The sequence below is a fragment of the Triturus cristatus genome, chromosome 7 (assembly GCF_964204655.1).
Source record: "Triturus cristatus chromosome 7, aTriCri1.1, whole genome shotgun sequence".
NCBI classification, from domain to species: Eukaryota; Metazoa; Chordata; class Amphibia; order Caudata; family Salamandridae; genus Triturus; species Triturus cristatus.
In genome coordinates, this window is record NC_140590.1 from 1,343,731,983 (window position 1) to 1,343,757,091 (window position 25,109).

At 43.6% G+C, this 25,109-nt stretch overlaps 1 protein-coding gene across 4 annotated transcripts in view; it reads right to left on the bottom strand.

The window, feature by feature from the left end:
• Window positions 1–310: 310 nt before the first annotated feature.
• SH2B1 (SH2B adaptor protein 1) overlaps window positions 311–25,109 on the bottom strand; it is a 397,766-nt gene continuing 372,967 nt past the window's right edge. For 2 of the 4 annotated variants that reach the window (XM_085618991.1, XM_085618990.1), the window contains one exon: window positions 311–4,172. In XM_085618991.1, the coding sequence (XP_085475117.1) occupies window positions 3,826–4,172 (347 nt within the window). In that variant the 3' untranslated portion in view covers window positions 311–3,825. Of the gene's footprint in view, window positions 4,173–7,487; window positions 7,592–25,109 lie in introns of those variants that run through there. The other 2 variants (XM_085618992.1, XM_085618993.1) reach the window with 2 other exon arrangements.

A 25,109-nucleotide genomic window follows, 5' to 3' on the forward strand; every position in this document is an offset into this window, starting at 1 on the left:
AAAGTTTTCCCTTTTTAAAACAATGGTTTACAAAAAAGCATTGACAAAACAAATAGCTTAGCACTCCCATTATAAAGGCAACATCGATTTAATATAGTTGATAACTTACCATTCCAATACAGTCTTTGAAGTCCTTCTTTGAACATGCCTATGGGCAGAGCTTCAATATTTATGAATTTAAAGATGTCACTTAGAAGAACATTACAATATGAGACTGCGACCAAAGGCTACTAAGGTGAAGTAAGACAGTAGACTTGTTGGTAATAAACCCAACTTTTGTTTCAAAGAAAACTTAACACCTGCAAAGAGAGTCTGTTAAGAGTTTTAATTTTGTTAAAGGATTACATTGTTCTCAGTACAAGAATTTCCAATGCACATAACAGGTCCTTCCTGTGTATCTAAAAACTGGATTGATCCAACAATATGTATAATAAATAATTTAAAGATATACTTTTCAGCAAATAGATTTTAAGGAAAATAAGCCTTTACAAACACAAAAAAGAAAAACAGATAAAATGAAAGTTGAAAAAAGTTAATATTTGTCCTATTCCACAGTAGAAAAATAATTTTAAGAGAGGAGATTATAGTGTAAATTGTTGTTACATTTCTAGATGAAATTCTCTTCAAAGAGAAGCAGGACAGTGAATTAGTGGGTAGTGTTTTAGTACATTAGAGTCAGTCACTTAGCTATGCCATCCATTTGCAGGGGCCACTCACGGCAGCTGTAGTTGTTAATGTATGTCCTATAATTCTGCAGTACAGTCCGATAAAAAACAAAATTTGCAACACATTCTTCCACTAGCAGAAAGTGAACACATAGATCCCAAGTATTAATAGGGATTGTAAGTATCTTGGCCTGAGCAGGAAAGGCATAGCTAAAATAGGAGTTATAGGAGACATGGAGTAGGAAACCTGCAAAAGGGGTGGCAGAGGATAAATCAGAATAAGGCTAGGTCCTTGGAGAGGTGAGAAAGAGGGAAATACTCATCCTGGTCAGAGAGGGTACTGATGATTTAAGGGATATGGGAACTAGGAACAGTAAATGAGACAGGTATGACCTGAATGAACGGCATGTGCGTGGGAAAGACAATGGATAAAGTGAGAGATGAGTGGAAGGGGGAAAAACCCACAGAGAGGTATGAAGAAGCAAAAAATGAAACTACAAGAGAACCCTACACAACGATAAGCAAACCAAAGGGGGCAGAGATGTCTAGAATGAGGTGTGACTCCAAGGATTCCTTAAACACCCATTACTGATTATTAGCATTCCATTTGGCTCTTGAGCTGAGAATACTGTATAAAAGCCAAAACAAAAACAAGGTGTGAGTGCCTAGGTTAGAAAAGTCTGCGATGTAGGAGTTGGCAGTGGAACTAAGGAGGTTCGTGAAGGCAGACAGGCTATGTCTTTCAGAGCATGATCTCAGCCTGCCATGGATTATTCGAGGTTTTTGGAACTGTGTACTGTCCGAAGAGCCTTTAAGTATCATGAACGCCTGCAGAGTCTCTCAGTGCCACAGACCATCAGAGGAATGTTTCAGTATCAAAGAATGTCCTATTAGTCTTTCGGTACCCTGGACTGCCTGTAGAGCCTCTTAGGACCCTGCACCATCTGTACCAATGGCTGTAGACGGTACGTATTAGTTATGGAGTGGAAAAGACTAAAAACTCAAAATGCACTATTGGAGCTCTGAGAACAAAGTGGACCTCTATTCACACAGATGGCTGGGGTTCAGTGAGCCCGTAATTGCCTGTGTATCATACAGTGTCCTTGAGCGTGAAACTCTTATCCTAGTCTGAAGTCCAGAAACTAGTACCTTCATAATGCTCAGTACCAAAGAGTCTCAAACAACCGCATCATCTCTGTACCATCAAGATACGGCGGTTTGTACTTTCTCTTCCTGTACCATTATACTTTCTCTCACTATTATAGTGTATCGCATTATCATGTCACTTCCCTAGGGTACTGGTGAGTATCTTAGTACCACAATCTACTTCTGGAGAATTTATGAAGTCTAACAAATACATGTATCTACAAGAGAAGACCCAAACTGTATAGGGTGTGATATGTTCAGGGTAGGGAGGTGTTGCACTGTAGTACGTTTGGGAGGCAAGGCTTAGAAGTTTTGAGTATTCAAAGGGTGTGCTGTTTCAGGACTTTCCCCTTTTTCCCTCTGGTGGATGGTGCAACAAAGATCTGCAAGGGTTTCCATAGTCTGGGCTGGAGGCAGTCAGAGAAGGTTTTGCACGATATGTAGTCTCTGAAGAATGTTATCCGATGAATCACTACTTTTTACTGCTTTTTCTGGTTTGCTGTGGGTGCAGCACAACACAAATTTGCAACATATAGCTTGTCTGAAGTGGGAGTTTCAGACCACTTCATTGTGAGACAATGTCTTAAATTAGGTCAGGTGGCTGCAGTGTGACTGATTGGACACCATATCCATATGTGATTTGTGCATGTAGTGTGATAGGAATTTACAGTCCCTTTGACTTATCAGAGGGGATGCTATGTTGTACAGCTTCTCCCCAGTCTCATTCTGGTCAGCAGTGAGATGAGGTTTCCAGACCTCTTTCCTGCTATGCAGCAGGTATAGTGTTAGGGCACATTACCAGTCTCCTACTGTGATAATGTTGGGGCAGTTGAAATTCATTCAACACTCCAACCTGATTGCAGTGCATGTAACTGGATAAGGAGTTTTATACCCCTTACTACTGTGTGCCCAGTTACAATCACTACAAAGTGCGTTTGAGGTTTGAATTCCTTAACACTTAAACACGGTTGTAGGAGACAAAGCAAAAAAAGGCTAATTTGTGGTAGAACGCTGCCCAATTTGCGTACCGCCGTTTACCACAGTGAGTACCTTATAAAATGGATGGTTCACAATACAAAAAACCCACTGCAAACATCATATCAAAATAACAAATCCTTATTTACAGTCTGTGTGGGTTCATAAGACTGTATGCATACAGTACCTTAAAAAGGATGTCACCGCGAGGAATTTCATTTGGGCAGAATGCTACTTTGAGATGTAATTTGTGTTTTATCTCCCTTGACAGCACCAAATCACAAGGTAACTACTTTCAGAAGGAGTTTGGAGGAGGATGTAAAACCTACTAGATTACTTAGGGAGAAAGGTTATGTCCTTTATTTCTAGTCAACATCTGGACCAGAGACCAGATGACCAACTTTATGTACGTATCCCATTTTGTTGTTGTGCAGAGACATGTGTAAATCACCACCTCTGTCCAGATGATGTACATGAATCTTTGTACTATGGATATGCACTGCGATGCATACATTTCAGTCTCCATTGTGGTTATGTGCGGAAGAATGGGTGGATCTCCTTCTTCAAGAGTTTCAGAAGGATGTGTGGATTTCTATTGCCAAAAAATGCTGAGAGATGCCTGAATGCCTGTCTTCGTTCTATGGTGGTGCAGAGAATGAATCAATTGCCATCTTTATGGGAGAGCAAAAGGGTACTTGAATCTCTCCATCTATATGTCTATATATATAGGGATGCATGAATCTCCCTTTTGTGGCTTTGTAGACGGATGCACACATCTCTTACTTCATAAGTGGGCAGAAAGCAGTGTAAATCTCGATCTTCATTCTGTGGATTCAGAAGGATGTATGGATCTCTCTCCAGGACTGGGGAGAGGGATTTGTGAAAATTCAATTGTTGAGTCCGGTTTGTGTAGCAGCGATCAATTGTTCCATATGTTCCTTAGTGTCTTTTCCCTGGGTGAGTCTGTAGCAGCAGTACCAAGTGTTCTGGTTCAGGGAGCGATTATTCCTATGTGTCCCAGCACAGTAAATAGTGCCCACTAAAGGAACGAATACTGGTTATCAACAGCTCTGGCCCGCACTGCTGCGGCACTGCTGGCATCGCCCAAGTCTTCAGAGCCCCCAGGCTGGAGCTGCTGCAGGCGGACAGCACCGCTGCTCAGGCTGATGATGGCCGAGCCTTCCTCCAGCTCCTCAGCACCCTCCTCTTCCTCAAGTTGCATGCTGGGTGGTTCTGGAGCTGGCCTGGGAAAAGGGGCCTCGCTGTGGTTAACACTGGCTGAAGAGGTGCTGAAGGTGTACCAAGGGGGCTGGAGCGCCCCGTCCAGACTCTGCTGTCGAGATGGGGGGTGTGGAGGTAGTGGAGGGGGATTACGGATGTTCGTTTCTGAAAAAGAAAAAACAAAAAAGAGTGGAGCGATTAGATTATTATTCTGCCCATCCTTCTTTTATCCTTCCAAAAAACGCTCCTTAAGCAAGGGTCTCCCCAATATACCTGGCCCTCTCACTCATAGCAAACTCTCCTATTGATACAGGACATTGTGCACTGCTGTCTGACTGCTTACACTAGTATCTGATGCCACAATGACTTATGTACACCCCCATGTTATTAGAAAACAGTCATTTAGACCAGTTTGTTAATAGCCTTGTTATGCTGCACAAGAGTGGGGGGGTTTGAGTGAGGAAAGTGAGGTGCGATGAGCACAAAGGATACACAATGAGTGTAAGGGCATCATCAATACAAGGTCAGAGCTATGTGTTTGATGGAAGACCATGCATGACACTTTACAGTGAGTGTGTGTGTGGGGGGGACGGGGGGGGAGGGGAGGGGTGGCATGTGAATTGGAGGATTAAGCTGCAGTACCAAATTGGCAAAGCGGAGAGGGGCACTGTGTGATTGATGGATGTGTCAAACACAGGAGGGAGGCACCATGTGCACCAAGAAAGTATTATGTAAAAGAAGGAGGCACAATGTACACAACTGAACAATGTGAAAGAGGGAGGTAATATATGCACAAAAGAAGTATGAAGGGAAGAAGGAAATCAAAAAGGGAAATGGGGTGGAATAATGTGCTAGATTAATTAGTATGTGAACAGCAATGCACACACCCACACAAACCCTTTTCAAAGTCCAGCACCATCTACTTCCTGATTCATAGTTATGATAAAAAGTTGTGGCCCATACAAACATCTGAAACTTGGCGACAACATTTATTACACCTCAACATTTGAGGCCTGATTCACAAACTGCAATTTTGAGTAACTTAACACTTTTGAGTACGTTTACTACTTTTGGTATTTAAATTAAAGTTTCGTAATTTCTTACACTTTTGTGGTACGTCCACCACTACACACTGCCAACCACTGGTACTGAAACCTCCATTATATTCTATGGGAGGGTGTTGCAGTACCAGTAGTTGGTCATGTGTAGTACTAGACTAACTATAAAAGTGTAAATTACAACAAAAGTGCAGTTCATGTACTCTGAAATGTAGTAAATTTACTCAGAAGTGTAAGCTACCTTTGTGATTCAGGCCCTTGATTTAACAAAAAGTAATAGGTGCCCTCAAGTTGCAGGAAAAAGTGGTATAGATCTTCCACCACATGGCTTATTTTGCAACGGGTAATTGAGGACATTTCTACAACAGACCCTGTGGGCATGTATGCGCCATCAGATGTGGATGTGGATTTCAATATTAGTTAGGTGTTTGCCATACCACCACATTTGCCTCCGATTTCAAAGACCTATATTGCAACATTTGAATGCGGGCTAAAGGTTCCCACAGGGAAGCCTTCATTTGTTTCTCAGACAGATGGGTGTTCAGTACATCTACATATGAGAATATGGCTGACTGGTGAATATTATGTGAAGATGTGGATGAGATTTACACTGGGGCACTGGTTACACTGTTACAATTTTATGTCGATAACAGCTTATTCTGGACTTTCATCCGTGTCTGGAGTGGTGTACTAATGGTCACTGATCATATAGTCACATGCATGCACTTGGTGACACATCATCGGTAGGAATACCTGACATCTATATGTGGTTTACAGATAAGCTGAGTAAATAACTACCTGGACATAGTGATAATATGGAGTGTTATTGTTATTTCCAGACTTGGAAATGAATAACTAATAGGTACAGTGTATACTTTACTTGGTGTAGAGATACGTGACAAGTCTACACTCTGCAAACAGACAATTGGCATATGCGCAAAGAGCGTACAGACAATTAACAGAAGTTCATTTGTTGTACAGATTATGGTATTTTATAGTGGATCTAGGAAAAATCTGGACTAGGGGCACATACTTAGAAAGGGCACATATTCAGACTACAGAGAACGCAAGTACAGAAGTAGTGTGATTTACTGTGCCCAACACAATGTGTGAGAAGAAGGGGTGGAGTGATAGGAACCTCAGCTTTTCACAAGTTGGAAAATAAACTTAGATCTATCCATCATTCACATTCATTGAGGTAAAGAACCCTTTTGCACCAGATCTGCCATTCTTTTTGAGTTTAAAAAAACCAAAAAAGGTTATATTTCTATTATACACATTTTTATAGAATACCTCGTTCACCATGTTTTGTCTTAGTCTTTGCTTACCAGAATGGAACAAATTATTTGGGAACTTCTTCCAGGTGTTTATGTTTGTGCATTATTCCCAGAAATCCCTTCACAATTTGTCTCCCTACTCAGACAGAGTACACAAACTTTGATTTATTCCCCTTCAGACTGTTGTGACTGGGGGTTCACTAGCCCATGCAATGTACCAAAGCTCAGCCTTACTGGAGTGCACCCCTAGTTTCACATTTTCAGCAATCATCTTCATGGAAATGCCATTTAATGACTAAGCGCAAAGCTTTCCGCAGACTCTCTAGTATTCTGCTTCCTGGGCAATACTAGCCGTCTACCCTCCAGGAGACGGACAATGTTCTAGGTAAAGCACCTTCGCGAGATCAACTCACTCCCTTGGACAAATTGCCTAAAAATGCTGAACCCTCAAAAGCTTAAATGATGCCCAATGCACATTGCCAGTACTCACCCTCATGGTAGATGTCATACTTGAAAGCTATAATGAGTTACTTTTTCTGGGAGAGGATTGCTTCCAAGTGTTTGTTTTTAAGTGCAATTCCCACAAATCCCCTCTCATTTTTTCTCATTCCCCAGATAAAACTATGGATAGCATTTGGGAGCAAAAGGAAACTTTAACTTAGCACTGTTTTCTATACGTCTAACCCCTCTAGCAAACCTCCCGTCAAGCATTTCTATTCAATGACCCCTCCTCACCTCGTAGTACACAATTTGTGAGGTGATTTTTCCCCTGCAGAGTGTCTGAGTATGAGGCCCCTGCATTGGGCTTCCTTGGCAATATCTTTCCACCCTCTGGAAGACGGTCAATGCTATATATGAAGCACCTTGACAGGCTCATCTCTTACCTTCTGGGACAAAAATCTGCAAAATGCTCAGACTGCAGGATGAGGCCCAGTACAGATTGCCAGTATGTTTGATGTCCACCCTGAAGACAGTAAACAGTAACCTGCTGTGTGAGCTCCCCTCTACATTGGCAGCACTCTGTCCTAGGCAAAGCCACTGCATACGATCACTGCTCAGTCGGACGTTTTGGTGATGGCCCCTCCCCTGCCAGTATGTAACCTTTTGGGAAGTATGTATGAACAATGAATGAGAAGAATACACACTTACAAACAGTCATTCGCTCCAATGGAGATGGGGGTAGATGGTGAGTCGGGGACGCGATGGGCGACCTCACACACTGTCGATCTACTGCCAGCCCGCTCACGGCCTGCAAAGATGGACCAATAGAACAAACAGCCAATCAGAAACGAAGAAAGCATGAAACAAAGAGCCAATCAAGCATGTGGACCAATGCAGGAATGGCAAAAGGTGAAGGTGGAACAAATAAGCAAAAAAACATACAAATCGAATACCCACTCCCAGCCTCTGATTGTAAAGTGAACACTAGCAAAGGACCAATACTAGGATTTTATTGTGATTCAAACAGCGATCAACTAACCCTAGTCATTCACTGCAATGTAAACAGCAAAAAAATAAAAACATGCATGCCAATAAAGCATATATATATATATTTAAAACAAGCAATCGCAGTTTTAGTACTGCGTATGACTAAAAAGGCACATTTATGTTGTCATTTCAAAGCAGCTTGGTGTGAGGAGTAAATTATTTCATGTACATAAATATGCCCGAAATAACGTGTTAGTGGTCTACATTTATTCTCATTGACATGGGATATCTTCTACATAGAAAGTGTAAAATCCTCTTTAATACCATTGTTGAGCATGGGGAAGAGTCGTGATTCACAAGAGGCGAAGCCTAGAGTAGATCATGATGCTTTCCCCTCCCCTCCCTCAAGGAGGGTAACGAATAGCATATTGCACTACATGAATCTGCAAGTATGGTTTAAGTTACACTGGTTTTATTGTGCAGGAGTTATAAACAATGGTGATTAACTATACACAGAACACATGGTATTCAATCCTAGCTGTGAAAAAATAAATAAATAAATCACAATTATTAGGCCTTGCGCGTATGGACCCAGTTGCTTTTTCAATGAAATGATTCCATAATTGAATAATCAGTGTTTACTCAAGCCAGTTAAGCTCTACTGTGGTAATGACACTTTTGGCTATAAGTAATAAATGTGTTAATCAAGGTTTATTAATATTATTAAGCGATTGTCCTATGGCCTGTCCTGGTTTAAACCAACCTAGTGCAAAGTCAGTCTTGTTGCCAAAGAGGAGGATCCATCGAACAGCATATGTAATATAGATACTGGCTGTCTCCTGAGAAGCTAGTGGAGTGTAGACAGTCATGTCCGTTTAATGCAGAGCGAGGAGCCAATATATCAGGCAACTGAGAGGACCTTGTCCAGACAAGAGGGGAGTATTTGTTTCACTGCATCATGTCCATCACTCACAACCAATGCAAAGTGATCAGGGTGATTAGGAAAAATTAGTTGAGCCACCTCCCACTAAACAGTATCGGGCAAAAAGGCAAGTCGCATTAATTGAGAGAAGAGTACACTCCCTGAAGAGAAGAGCTTTTCCATGTATTTAATCTTTTTCGACTTCGTATCTGTTAGACAAGTAAGAAAAATAAATCTTGAAGACAAACATGCCTGCACCTCAAAGCATTCGGATATCAGGAATTTCGGATACCCAGGAGGCAAATGATGGTAACATGCAGCTTGACAGTTCACAGCTGGTACATGAGCTGTATTGTACATGGAGGGACATGTAGGTGGCGTCTAACTGCTGTGTCTTTCGTCTACATTTCATAAAGCTAGAGGGTCTTAAGGATATGTATCATTTCATGAGTGATCCAATTTCGTGGTGGAGCCAACACTAGACCTAAAGGCAGAACAGCTGAACAGGTCCTGAGGAAGAATGATGAACAGGTGGCAGCGAAGTAGGGTTAAAAGGTGCCAGAACGTCACAAAACGAGGCAGGTCCCGGATTGGATAGTGTGGAACTAGTCGGACACCCACTAATCTTCTTGGGGCATAAAGACACATCAGAGGCTCTCCGGAGAGAAGATTTGCTAAAGGATGCCAACATTGTCAGGGTGAAAGTAGCGCTGTGCAAGGGGTCTCCTCCAGAGTACGACAAAGCTAGCAGCACATCTTCTGGCTTTGGATGTGGAGTCACATTCGGTGTTGGTGTAATACCCATAATACTTACTTCTGGACATCAAACTACTTTGCAAGACCAAAGGGACTGTTCTGCTCGATCTACGTAGTCTTTTTTAAGGAAGCTCACTTAACAGACTAACCAGTCGAAGGTGAGCAGAAATGGGACCTGGTATGTCACCTGAGAACAGAGCAGTGCTGTGTATCTAGATGCTGGCCATACGCCGGAGCCATTTAGAGCTTAGTGCTGTATCTTTTAGGCCTTCCCAGCTTCATCAGTGATGTCATACCTTTAGTTAGTCTAGAATCCAGAGGTGCTTTGAATTAACATTTGAGCTTGTATTGGTGGATGAGGAGATAATAAAGACACATGGCTCTAATATTCTCCCAGTGTCTTTCTTTCAGTAATGATGATTGTTGGGATCCTGAGTACACAGCCTCAACACACTGTCAGAGTTCCTGGCTTGCAGACTTCAACAACCAGTGCAGCCAAGCGGCTCCAATGAAGGTCCTCTTAGCAGTGGTAACAAGTGCCCCACAGCCGGGATGTCGAATGAGGCACACTCGGGTGGCAGATTTTCCCTCCTGAATTCTGCTAGTAACTTGTATGGTAGATCTGACCAAAAAAGGCTGACTAAGAACTAATTTTAAGCACCTATAAAGAAGCTTTACTTACATGATTTGCCACATACGAGTACCATTTGAGTGGTATAATTTTGGTCTGAGAGCCCAGAGAGAGAAGAAATCTGTTGGGAATATGTGAATGCCCTCAGAAAAATAGCTCGCCCTGCAAGTTTGGGAATTTAAAAAATAAACATATTCAGGGTAAACTTTTGTTAAATGTAGGTGTGACAAGATCCATGAGGAGCTTTGGCTAAAAGATGAACCACCTTTAGAGGATGTCAGCCACCGCTAAAAGAGTCAAGCACAATGGATTGTGTGGATATGCTTAAAAGAGTAGAAAAAGAAGGGTTACATAGTAATGAAGAGTGTACTGGTGGAAAAATATAGAAATGAGAAATCACTCCTAAAAGTTTAAAGGTCAACATTACAAGAGTGGGCTAAGAGGGCACATGGCTAATGATAGGTCCCTGGCTCTACAGGCTACATGCAAAAAAATGTGGGTGCAGATGTAATGTTATTGACTGTTGTAAAAGTTCGGTCAAGGGTTGAGAACCTAGCGTAGAGAAGGATGTTATTGATGATATAGTATTGCAAATTGTTAACAAGAGCCCAGGGAATCCCAGAAAGTAAAGGTTAATGATATGCTGTTTCAGAAGATGTTTGATTTGTTCCCATGAGGCACAGGGCCAGACTGATTTGCATATGGCCATGTCTGAACTGGGGTGGCAGAGTGGGCTAAAGAACGGTGATGGATTAAACCCAGATCAGTTGACTGGGGGTGAGTGCTTGCAATGTTCAACACTCCGTCCATCATTTCCTTTGGTTTTTGCTTTGTTCGCCATAAGTTGGCAGGGTATGCTCAGACGTGAGTCCCTTGCTCACTTTGCCACTGGATTCAAGCAAGCCTGGCTGAAGACGGCTGAAATGCCAGAAACCGGTCCTAGGAAGCTTGTTTCCGGTCCAGGGAAGACATGGCTTGGCAGTTAGGGCTGGACTGTTCCCATGAGGCACAGGGTCAGACTGATTTGCATATGGCCATGTCTGAACTGGGGTGGCAGAGTGGGCTAAAGAATGGTGATGGATTAAACCCAGATCAGTTGACTGGGGGAGAGTGCTTGCAATGTTCATCACTCCGTCCATCATTTCCTTTGGTTTTTGATTTGTGTTGATGGTCAAGCATAATTTCTCAAAAACTATTTGAGCGCATGTTTAATGGTGATACTAAATGCTGTAAAATAGATATAAAACCTGGTGGTTATGAAAGCCAAGAAATTAAGATGAGGGGGCACTTTATGTATACAACTCAGTTCAAGAACTATATTATTCCATGGAAACTTTATGTATCTATCAAGGGAGACAATATTCTGGGAGTCCTCATAAGAAGTAGCTGGTATTTATTTAGATTTTAATGCTCAACCACAAGTGAGTGTGTACCAAGAGAACAAGGAGTGTGAGAATTCTGAAAAGTTGTTCACTTGAAGCATTCAATAAGAAAACAGTATATTAAACTGAAAGCTAACTCTTGTCATGTAGTAGAAGAGGTTAGTAGAATACTGTTGAGTGTTCAGGATGCTGTTTGTGAAGAAGTGGAGAACCTTCAACAGTTGTGGGTCATTACACTGGTGGAAGCAAATGAATGGTTGGCTCCATTGGGCATGGCTAGGAAAAACAATGGAGCAATTAGGCTGTGTGTAGACTAAAGAGTGCTTATAAAGAGATTATAGTACACCAATATCCACTTCCCAACATCACAGATTTGTTGTCTACCATAGCTTTATAAAATATTTATGAGGATCTAGTTTCTGCATATCATCAGATCAAGTTACACCTGGATTCTCAAGAACATACAAGTTTCATTACACCGATGGGTTCTTTTACACTTCTCAGAATGCCTTTTGGTTTTGGGTGGGCTTCTTTAGTCTTCAATCGTGTAATGCAATCTATTTTGGGAAACTTGTGTGAGCGGCTTTTCTACATAAAGTACTAATATTTGTTTCAAATTATGAAGAACATAATGAAAGAGTCTGTACTGTCCTGAAAAGGTTCAAAGAAGCAGTTTTAACACTTAATGTTAACAAATGTTTATTTGGAACAGAAGAAATATTCATAGGTCACTGTGCAACTAAAGATGGGTTCAAACCCAAGAATGATTTGGTGAGCTCGATTTGTAAACTATGTGGAGCTTTCAACAAAGACGAAGTTCTTTCTTTTCTATGTATGGTGAAAAACTATGGCTATTTCCTACAAACCTTGTCTGGTGGGGAGGGAGAGCAGAGATGGATTGCATGAGCCTCCTGTGCTTTAAAACGGGTGTAAATAAATTATTCATAATTGAATAGGAGGCACTAGTCATGGGCAGGGACACAAAAGAAAAGTAGATATTTGTGTGAGGCTCTACCTTTTCTGTGTGGACTGGGTATGAACCGTTGAGGGATATTTCAACTAAACAAGGATTGAATACGATCTCTGCACCAATTCGAACATTAATAGTAGTATTGCAAAAGTACACATTTTCACTTTGACTATATACAGGGGTGGATAAATGTGCTATGGATTGCCTCTTAAGGCTGGTGGAGGTTGAGGATTAGGATTGTAATTAACTTGATGATGAGGTATGGTCCAGTGAAAATGAATGGTATCACCAGTGGTAGGATATAGCGGTAGGAATGGAGAAATGAACTCAAGCAAGATGCTTTTCTGGTGGAGTGCTGTGACTTTGAGGGATGGTTGACCAACAAAGATGGAGTTTACCACTTGATTAGGTCTTATTTGATGATGAAAGAGGAGTTATCGCTACCTGTTTGTATCGTCTTCAGGGGCTAAAGATTGGTTACACCGTGTAGTTTATGTGAAAGAGAATTTAATATTTCCCCTAAAGGACATTTGTGGATGTTAAAAACCAAGGCAAGGATTCATTCAGAGTTCTGGTTGCCTGGTCTTGAAATGGAGATAGAAAGAAAAATGTGAGAGTGTTATAAATGTAAAGAGTGATACAATTCATAGATTGAGTACAGTTACAATTGAGTGTAGGAGTTTGCCTGATGGACCTTGGCAAGAAATTGCAATGGATTTAAAAGGCCCGTTAAGTGAGAATTTTACATATTTGTTTGTAGTTGTTGACCTATTTTCTAGGTGGCAAGAAATTGGATGAGTTTGACACTTCATTTGGTGATGTCACACGATTCTTAAAAAATGTGTTTCGTAGGGAGGGGTATCAAAAAAATGAATGACAGCCAACTGTGTTCAATTCTGCTCCTATGAAATGGACAATTTTCTAAAGTCATATGGCATCATCTATAAAAGGTCATCTCTATATCATCAACGAACCAACATTATGGAAGAGAGATACAATAGATCTACTAAGGAAGCATATCAAAATCCAAAATCCTGCGGCTTGGATTGGAAAATAGACATACAATCTTGCCTGGTAGCCTATAGATTGGCTCCCTATGCTACCATCGCGTGAGCTCCTTTTGAACTCTTCAAGGGGAGAAACCTAACTCAAGATTGGTTCCTGGTTGGACGCCTTGGAGGAATGGTTGGCTGCAAGTATCACTAGACGATGAATGGAGGATATGGTGTTAAATGGATAAGCGGAAACTGGATTATAATGAAAGACATACTGCTGGTAGAGTGGTTGTTGGTACAGGTGACTGGGTAAATCCACTTTCGTGTGCCGGGAGGGTGGCGCTGTTGAAGATGGTGGCGTTGCCACGACTCCTCTATTTCTTTCGCACCCTACCTATATGGGTACCTGCGTCGTACTTCCAACGGCTCAGGGCAATGTCCACGGGCTTCATTTGGGGCTCCGGGAGAAGGCGGGTGGCCTTTACCACCCTGCGGCGGCCGAGGGCAGAAGGGGGCCTAGCAGTCCCGGACTTCGAGTGGTATTATCTGGCGGCCTAACTCCAGTGGCTTACACAGGCGGTTGCCAGGGAATACAGGGGCCCGGAGGGCCCACAGGGCAGGTTGATTCCGCGGCATGTGCTGGCCTTCATAGTTTTACAGCAGAGGCTGGACCTTGCCCTGCTTACGATGGAAGAGCGTACACTCCGGCTGTGTTGGAACCGGTGCCAGAGGAGGGCGGCGATAACTCGCCCATATGCCCCGGAGATTCCTTTGGGAATGTGTACGGCGTTCCCGCATGGAGGCGACTGGTCTGGGCTGGCTGTTTGGGAGGAGTTGGGCGTGCAGATGGTGGGCGACTTATTCCGGGAGGGGGTGCTGCTGCCTTTCCAGGAGTTGCAGGACTCCTATGGGCTCCCACGTGGGGACTTTTTACTTCACGCTGCCCTGGTAGCGAGCCTTCAGCGGCACTGGAATGCGGGGCTCTCGGAGCCACCGGTAGCTGCAGGTTGCCAATATGTAGTGATGGCGGCGGGGACGGCCAAGGCCATTACTTGTCTCTACCGCAGACTGTCGTCGGAAGGCCTACCGCCCCTTGCAGCCCTGAGGGGCAAGTGGGAATTGGACCTTGAGAAACCAATCCCCGAGACTACCTGGACCACGCTGGTGCGGCGGGCCTGGAAGGGAACGCGCAATGCCCGGTTCCAGTTGGTTCAATTTTTTACGCTGCACAGGGCATATTTGACGCCGGTTAAAATATTGCAATATTTTGGGGGGGCGCACTCGCAATGCCCGCGGTGCGGAAGAGAGGGTGCTGATTTTCGGCACATGTTTTGGTCCTGCGTTCAGTTGGGTGATTATTGGGCAGAGGTTATGGATTGCCTAAATCAGGTGACGGACCGTGTTATTGACCCGGACCTGGGGGCCTGTTTACTGCTTTGGTTCCCGCACACCCGCCGGACGAAGGTCACTAGCAAGTTTTATGACTTAGGATTGATAATGGCCAAGAGGGAACTGACTATACACTGGAAGTCCAGGACGGGGCCTAGCTTCTTGCGGTGGAGGGCGGCCTTTGCGCGTTGGGCGGGGGCTGAGGGTGCGCTCCGGTTGCAATTAGCTCTTCGGAGGGATGACGAAAAGGCGCTGGCACGTGCGTGGGAGGCGCTGGTGGTGGAACTTCAGGGGCTGATGTCTAACAACGGGACAGAGGGGGACACATCTGGCGGGCAGGAGGAGGCGGTGAACGGGGAGTAGAAGGGGAGGAGTAGCGAGCATTGGAAACAAGGGTGCGGCTAGGCGCGAGGGAAAGCCATGGTGCTCTAGTGGAGGTTGGGCACCCATGTATGATTTATGGCAGGGAGGGGGCACATCAGGAGCGAGGAGAAAGACAGGAGGCACACCGACATGGGGTGGGAAGGGAGGGGGGAGGGCCCGTATGGGCTGGAAGCTTATTCTCCCGGTTATTGGCTGGTAACTCTGTATGTGCAATACATTCTTTGACCGGGGAGGAAGCGGGGTTTGTACTGAGTTGTTGCTATGAAAACAATAAAAAATGTTTCAACAAAAAAAAAAAAACAGGTGACTGGGTAAAAACTAAGGTCCAAATTTACTGTACCTAAAAAAAGTCACTATATTAAAAAATGCTGGTAAAACATCTGGAATTGTAGAGTGACTGTTTTGCCTGAATCTAGTTCATAAGGAAAGTAAAGCAACTGTGGGACCAATCAAGGTCAATTCTTCTGCACAGTGGAAAGGGACCACACCGTAGATGTATCTGGCCCATCTGGAAATGCAGTCCATGAAAGAATTCCCAGGAGACCCAGTTATTAAAAGAATATGTATAATTTCAATGCTTCATTCTTTTGTAAAGTTATTTCTGTTTGGCATCTATGTACATTCTTCTTTATTTGAAGAGGGGAGAGGAATTGCAGCCCTTAGGTCTTCATTTCTTGATCAGTGTTGTCACACCTACAGTGCTTTTAGAATCCAGAGGTGCTCTGAATGAATGGTTGCACTTGTAGCGGTGTATGAGGTGGTAATAAGGAAGACTCCTGGCTCTACTTACCTATCCCCAGTGTCTTTATTTAACTTGGTTTCCCTCTCCTTTATAGTATCAGGATGCATGTGTCCACATTTCCCAAAAGATGTAGAATCTTGGCAAGACCAAAAACACAACAAACAAACCTCATGAGGGCCGAAAATCAACCATGGTTTGCAACAAGATTTATGTTTAAAGCCTGAAAGCTATGGAGGGAGCACTGTACCCTAAACACTGCACTTGTAAAATATCTCAATAGAAAGTTCAGAGGAAAGCAAGTCTGGATTCTTGTCTCAGGGTGCAGAAAAAAGAAATAACATCAGTGAACCAGAGGGATGCTGTAGCTGGCTGCATGATTTCTATCAAGGTGGAGCTCAGACCCGTGGTGCCACCTCGTGGCGCGGGAGAGCAGCTATTGTTTCCACCTCCTGTACGGTGCCTGCCAGAATTAAACAGGTAAAGTATCGGGAGGACGAAGTATCCATCAGTAATACTTTGACTCTACCAGAAATATTGAAAACCTCTTGACAATGAAGCATGAGAATGTCTCAATGTTGAATTTATTAACAATGGCTATTAGTCTGAAAAGCCTCTCGATGTCAACCCGAAATGGGTATGCAGATGACCTCAAGATGCTGCCCACTAACCTCCTAAAGTAGCATAGAGAGAGGTGGAGATGGGGGAAACAGCCTCTCGCCTTAGTGGCAGATGTAGATGCTGCTGAAGAAATACTCCTCCCAGTTCCACCTCTCTTAGCCCTGAGGTAAATCCCTCCTCTCTCTCTTAATGGATCTCTCTGTCCTTGATACAATGAGTCTGAGGGAGACAGACCACACACATGCACACTATGGCCCTCTTTCTTGGAAACTTGACGACCACAGGCAGGACATTTGTAAAAAGACAGAAAAGGTGAACTTTCAAGGAAAACAGTAAAATTATGATTGACGTTTCAGCTGAAAGTGGAGAACTGCAATAAAAGATGTTGAGCAATGCAATCCCTCTTCCCAAAACAATGTGGTGTTACTTGCCAAAAATAACTTTAACACAGAGTTTGGGATCTTCATGGCAGTACTGTGTGCACTGTCTCAGTGACTCTCTGCTGGACATGATGAGGTAGTGCTTTTTTCTGCTATTCCTAAAGTGTCAGGGTCATATTTTGCACAGCTCTGCTTGGATAAATATTAGCACAGCTTTTCCTGTTTTTGTTGTAAAGCAGTGGGGTTGTCAGCCAAATGTACTTCATTTCAAATTTAGCTGTTTGAATATACTGAAAAAAGCCATGTAATGTTGCCTAATTCAGCATGTTGTTTCATGAACACAAGTCTTTGCAAAATGGGATCCAGGATCTCGCACACATGGCAAGATAGTCTACCTTTTATGAATACCGGAGAGAAACTCATGATGTCCCATCCCTTCTTTGTGACTGACAGTGAACCAGTTGGATTAGCTGCACATAGACACAGATACAAGACAAGATAACCTTTTCAGTATTGTTCTTTCAAGTGATTTTTCTGGTACGATGCACACAGATACTTGGACATGGGGTCTCACAGGAGAACCTAGAATGCAACAGACTGGCCAGCCCTATGTCCTTCCGAAGGCACTGATTTGACCTGAAGGGTTTTATAACAAGACAGGAACTAGTATTATGCACATTTTCCTTTATTTACAACTCTGAAGCAAACTCTTTAAACATAAATCAAGAACTCCCAGTAAGGCCACAATCAAAGATCAGAACACTCCAGTCGCTTATATGCACATAGTCTTCCATCTTCTTCCACTTTTGTTTACTGCTGTGTGGAAGATAAGTACCCCATTTCTTTTTTTTATGGAAGTCTGGCGTGGTATCAAATATATTTTTTGTTAGCATTATGAGTGGGTGTTACGATTTTCATTTTTAGAGCAGACTGAAAGGTATTTTCCGTGGATACGTTTTGTTTTAGCTCCTGATTTATGGGAGCGATAGTTATCTATGTTAAGTATGATCCATCATATCTTCTTCATAGTTTATAGCTTTTATATTTGGCACGGTTAATGTGTAGTATAAAAAACAGCTTACTTATCTGTACACTGTAGTTCTCCAGTACTGCTATCTTTCATACATTCACATGCTTGAACCTCCCTCGCTGTCGAGGTAGGAGTCCTGCTGTAATTACAGTAAGCAGTATAAAGGAAAAGCACAGCTTAACCAAGTTCAAAACAGTGACATTGTTAACCAGTTCACATCATTAGAAAAGAACCAAACTCCAAACAATTAGGAAGGCGCTCAGGAAGCACCCTTTACCTCATGGGCCATCACTTCTTACTAGCACAAGTGTAAAGGCAGGCTATTCGAGGGATTTGAAAGCGCAGAGCTCCAATAAGGGAGGAGCTTGGGTTACATGTCTATGAATAATATCAATACTGCAGAACTACAATGTACAAGTTAGTTACATGTTTTTTCTTCAGTATTGAGAATCTTTTATAGATTAACATGCTTGAATACAAATAGCGAATGGTTTTCTTAATGCAGCAGAAAGTTTTAACAGTGGAGGTGGGAAGCAGGGATAATGGTAAAAAGGCAATAAAGAGCTCACCTCAAAATAGAAGAAATAGAGGTTGAAGAATTGCCAGACCCAATGCTGCATCATTTCCTACTGTCGAGTCCAGACAATAATGTCAGGTAAATGCTTGTCGATTTTCCACGTAGCCGCTGCAAATGTCTGGCGAGGACACCCCAGTAAAACAGAGAAGTTGACAAAGTAGCCACTGTAGGAAACTGGAATTTTGTTGCAGTTGTCCCCCACTATTTCCCCCCCTTTTGACCACTAGATACTCGTTTTCAACTCTGACAGTGTACTGAGGCCTGCTAACCATACCTCTGTGCTAGTGATCCATCCTTTAAAACAAGTTAAAGTCTAATTGTTACCCAATTGGCAAGGACTTTATCGACCCTATAAGTCCCTAGGGCATGGGTACTAAAGAGGGTCCATAGGGCTGCAGCATGTCTTGTACCATTGTAAGGGAGCCCCACACAAATTGCATGCAGGCTGCCATTGCAGACTGCGTGTCATGGCGCAAACCAGGAGTGAAAAAACGACATGGCACACTCACTGTGCCACGCCAAAATCACTGCAAGTAATCTATGCAAGTCATTCTTACAGCAGGCTTTGTAACCCTAAGGCAGAGTGCATTATATTGAGTGAGGGCATATCGGTATGAGCAAATATGCCTCTGTGCTGTCTAGTTCCATTACTTAATGTACTGGGCACTGGCAATTCAGAGTTCCCAAGCTACATGATTGCTTCAATGAAAATACTGGTTTTGGTATCAAACACCAAGTCTTAATAAATCTGTACTGATACCAGTACTACACTTATTAAGACATGCACCCAGAGGGCACCGTAGAGGTGTCCCCTAAAACCTTACTAGTCTTCTATCGTGCTAGCTGACTGGACTCTTCCAGCTTGCCACCACAGACACGTTTCTGACCCCCCTGCAGGTGAGAAGACAAATGCGTTCAGGAGGTCAGGAACAAGGCCTGCTCTGGTAGGAGGTGTTACCGTCTGCAGCAGGGTGGTTAATACATCTGTATACTAAGGTCAGGGGGCTTCAAAGCCTCTGCTGCCTTTGATATGCGACCCCGGCTTCCCCCAGACTTAGGGAATTCCACCGCCTGCCCCGAGACCCATTTCTCACCAGAACAGGTGCGAAATTAGATAGTCAGGAGGCGTGTTGCACTATCAGGATGGACACACTCCTAGAGTGGGCAGCCTGAAGTGGTCTGCCAAGAAAGGATTTCACCATCTTGGTTGTGGTGAAATTAGGAACTTGGGACAGGGTGATGCCTGCTAAGGGATGTAGTGACACCAGGGGTAAGTAGCCCATTGGCTACTACCCTACAGATCAAGTCAAGACTTTGACAACTGGGAACCCATGAAGATGAAGGACAGACGGACCGAGAACAGAGGACCTGCACCAAAGATTGGTGCCAAACCCTGCCAGGCTGCTTGTACTTCACCAATCACGGAGGCAGACTTCACAAAGATCAGGACACGCTTCACAAACCCTTGGAGGACCGTCTAGCACCTTAAAAACAGGGAAAGATCTCCCTTGGAGTGGAGGAGCCATTTTTCTGCACCCGCAGGCACAGACTACAGCTGCCCGGTCCAGTGCTCTGTTGATCCACGGTCCCACCGAGAGAGCAGCATCCCAGCAAAAGGTCTTCATGCCCCTGGAGCTCAGATCGGTCTCCCTACCAAGTATAGACACGCAAGGCACCCCAGGAGCTGCCCTGCACCAATACCCTGGATATCTGAGCAGTTGCCGCAACCAGGGCTTGTTCCTTGTCCAGTCCCGACATCACAGACACCAACACCGACCTACCGTCGAAGGAAGTCGGGATCCAAGAGGCCAGCACAGAGTGTCCCTGCTGCTTGGTTTGTCCCCCTTCACCAGGTCTCCGACACAAAGTGAGAGCCTCCAACGGTGCGTCATTGCCGGACAAAGCACCTATGCACCTGAGCCCCATGGCCCAAGTCTACGGAAACAACTTTCTCCATGCCCTAGAGACCCTCAAGATCCGAGCCCCCCTTGAGTTCTGCTAGACTGGTCCCCCAGTCCATGCTTGCACCCTCTTTCTACAGGTACCATTTCCCATTAACGGTTAGAGTTTGAGGCTACTATCTCGACCAACACCTTTGCAAACAGCCCTGTAAGTAGATTGTAAGTGACCTTATGCCATGAATGTTTCTCATGTCTCAAATCTGACAGCTGTCATTTTGTACTGTTTCGATTGTAAAATTTGTCACCGTCTAAAGAACTTACCTGATTATGAAGATCTTGGTGTCTACATTTCAATAAAAATATATGTTATTTTTCTAAATTGGTCTCGTGTTTCTCCTTGAGTGGGTCTCATTTATTTATTGACTATGTGTACAACAACTCCTTAACACTACCCTCTGATACGCCTAAACTGCCCACCCACACTACCACAAAGAGAGCATTTGGGATTATTAACTTAAGCCCTGTAAGCCAATAAGGGTCGTCTGCACTTTCTACATATTGTACCTCATTTTAGTACACTACATTAAAAAAATGACTCCTACAGCCACCTCTTTTGTGGAATGTGCTCGAACCCTACCGTCTAGAGGACGTCCAGCTTTGTGATGATAAAACACTATTGCTGCAGAGACCCATCATCCAACGCTGTGTTTTGATGGAACATAGCACTTCCAAGGCGAACCCAAGGCTATTAGTAATTGGTCAAGTTTCCTGAACGTCTTATTTCTTTCAGTATAAAATTTGAGGCACTGCTTAAAATCTAGAGTATAGAGTGCTCTTTCTGTGGCATCAGTAGGATTCTGTAAGAATATTTTGATTATTACTGGTTCATTTAGGTGAAAGTCTAATGAAAACTAATCTATGATTTGCCCTTAGTATAACTCTGTTATCTGGAATTGGATATAAGGTTCTTTAATAGTGACGCTTTGATTTCACCAAATCTTCCTGCAGATTTTAATGGGAATAGTAAAGCCATCTCCAAGACAAGTGCTTGAGATCCCCTTAATGTATGGGTTTGAATTGACTTTATTAGTTGAGATAGGGCCATGTTTAACTTCCATGAATCTGGTGGTCTGCTTACTGTTGGATAAGCCCTTAATTGGCCCTTATGGAAATCCTTAACCACTTTACAAGACTAGGGTGACAGTTGATTTTATGAACTTCTAGGTATAACAAATATGGAAGGCCTTTATAAATACATATGTTATGTTTACTCCTGTGTCTGACTTTTAATATCAGGCTATTGTGAGGTAGCTAGAGTAAGGGGTACTGGGCTGGTTACAGGAGATTTTGTGCACATGTGTGTGCGGGCTGTGCGTTCGAGATTACAGTCATGCAAAGTCCGGTAACTGCATATAGCTAGACTGACGCAGAAGGGTCTCAAAGATAGGTGCTGACCTGGGGTAGGCACTATAATATTAGTGGGTCCTAATAGACAGGTCAGTAGGGTTTACTTAAAAATCTGTAGTGCTTCCTGTATTGTACATATAGTTGAAATCTGCCTTCCAATGCAATTTCACTGCATTTAGGCCGACAGAGTCCAGCAAGGTGCCAAACTGATTTAAAATATGCAAACCAAGTTTGAAAAGGTCAGTCCCAATAACCTAGATATAAATCTTATGGGACATCAAGAATTGCCATATTTCTCTGTCTCAGTATATAATCAGATTCCAGACCTTTGTCCCACTTGCTGGGCCAAGTTAATTACTCTTCTCCCCAGGAGAGGGAACAAAGGACTCCCAATACAAACGGAGCACAAATCAGTGAATGGCTCAGTTACTGGAGAGGAAATCTGTATCTGATAATTAGCTGTCACACTGCATCTGAGCTGAGTCACTCAAGGCCCAATGAACTGAGGGCCGACATCTGGATTCAACACAGGAGGGGCTGTACTTTGAATTTTGGTGGGAAGGGATCTTGCAGTGATGTCAGCTAGGTATGGGGCTCAGAAAGGCTCTTTACAGAGAAAACTTGACGGTGCCATATTGGATTTACTCAGAATGCATTGCATGACGTTTAGGACAAGGAAGAGGGAGGATGTGTCATCCCAGGATTCACCAGGGTGTCTGGCATCTTGAACGTTCCACCCACACTTATCAACCCCAGCACTAGCGAGAGACATGAAGATCCTGGATCTGGGTGGGGACATCGACAATTCAAGAGTGGTGAGCTGGAAAACGAAGTCACCTGATGCCCTGCACAGATGGACTAGACCTTTGTCTCCAGCAGACCCCATAACTAGATGGCTCCCTCCAGCGCCAAGGAGTGCTGGCCTCCTTATGCCAACTAAGGACTAGTGGGGGAGGGGGGGGGGGGGGGGATCACCGTGCCAAAGTGTGCCCTTTAAATGCCTGAAAACCTATTTGAAAACCTCCTGATAGCTAGAGCTTGCCGCCAGGAGCAAAATGATCCAAAGATAGTGAAAATCGGCCCAACAGGGCCCGAGGTATCCTCCTTTAAATATCTGACCCCTCATGCCAGAGAAACGGGAAAACTAAGCACATGGGTCTCTGCTGCTAGACCCTTAAATTAACCCGAAGGTGGGCCAGGGCCCGGAGGTTGGCACGTCTTTAATATAGTGATCCTTTGGAGGGTGTGTGTAGGTCTTCGTGGATGCTAGCGTTGATTCTTCGGAAGACACTTTGACCAGCCAGTTGTCCAAATATGAAAAGACCTGAAGGTGGTGGTGTTTGAGAAATGCTGGCACAGGAGCAAGGCACTTTGTAAAGATACGGGGCGAGGAGTTGAGACCAAAAGGGAGTACCCTGAACTGGTAGTGGCTTTCAGCTACAGTGAATCTGAAATATTTTCTGTCAATGTGTATAAACCCCTCGCCTCCTGCTGGTTGTCAGTCACAGAAATTCTGCAGGTGTCCGTCATATGGAAGGGCATCCTGGAATTGTATAATCCATGACCTATGTGGTCGACGAGCTATAAATATATATTTTCTTTGAAGTTTCCTGAAGAAAATTTCCTGAAAATCTTCGGTCAGACGTTGAAGTAGAAAGAGCTGAGCAAACTCAGTGGCGATCCCTAGCACGACGTGCAGTAGAAGATCTTAGGTACTGGAGCTTCTCTCCCAGGAGTTTTCTAGAGGGTGATTAATTCGGATTGGTTAATGCACAACTTTGGTTTCTTTATTTAAATGACTATGATAGGTTGCTAAACTAAGAGACCTAGGCATTTCCTAGTCTATACCTATCATTGTACTACATTATTAAGGTACTGGGGTGGGGGGGGGGGGCTCATCTCGACTACAGTGAAGGATTTAAGCATGACAATGTATGAAAGTTTCAATACTGGAGTAGCGTGAACATTCACACACACATCTGTGGAAATGGGCTAGATAACTAAAATAAACATATTACTTACCTGTAGACTGTGGTTCTCTAGTATTGATATCTTTTATAGATTCACATGCTTGAATCTTCCCCGTCGTCATGGTGGGAGTCCCACAGTAACAGAAGAAATAGCAGTAATAAAACATCACCATAGACCTCCACAGAACAGAAAACTCACTTCGTAACCTTTCAGCCTCATTTTTAACATCCAAATGTCAGCCAATCACAGTAGAGACCTCAGAGTTCCCTTCCCCAACACAGCCACCATATCTCAGATTTCGAGCACAAGTGTATAGACATACAAAACTCTGAGGTAACTGGTGAGCCAAATTGGGGAAGAGGGAGGGTATCATGTGAATCTATAAAAGAGGTCAATACTAGAGAACCAGAGTGTACATGTAAGTAACTTGTTTTTTCTCCAGCATTATATCTTTTTTAGATTCAAATGCTCGAATCCGACTAGTAAGCAGTATAAGCCCCATAAGAGACAAAGGCGGTGGGTAGGCAAACCATCCCACCATGAGGTAAACTTGTAGCATCAGAAACCAAGAGAAGAAAGAATATGCCTACAAATGTACAACCAGCATGAAAAGAACAAAGAAGGCTAAAAGCCGCCTACCTTAGGTAAAGAGATGTCAAAGTGTAGCTTGTCCAACAGCAATAGCTGCCTTCTTCCAGCCATCAAGGCAGTATGCTTCACGAATGTGTGAGCATCGCCCACGTTGCCGCCCTGCATATGTCAGGATGGGATGCTACTGCAAACAGGGTAGAGGAAGTCGCCACTTTTCTAGTTGAATGAGCTAGCGTTTTCGCAGGAAGCGAGCGACCAGCTTATTCATGACAGAAGGTAATCGTTGAGGTGACCCAACAAGCAATGCTGACTTTTGTCAAGGCTGGTCCTTTCCTAGCGGCTGAGAAAGATCAATAGCCGATAGGATTAACGGAACATCTTTGTTCTTTGTAAATAAAATTCTGGACAACGTTTAATGTTCAGTGAATGCAACGCTCTTTCCACTGCTGAGGATGGATTAGGAAAGAACATTGCTAAGACAATTGGCTCATTGAGGTGGTAAGTTGAAGGCACCTTCGGTATAAAAGAAGGGTTAGGGCATAGGATGACCCTGTCTGGCAAAAATTGAAGTTACGGTTCTTTTATAGTGAAAGCTTGGATTTCAGCGATACGTCTGGCTGACGTACTGGCCAGGAGAAAAACCACTTTCCAGGAACGGAACTTCAATTCACATCTGTGTACTGGCTCCAAGAG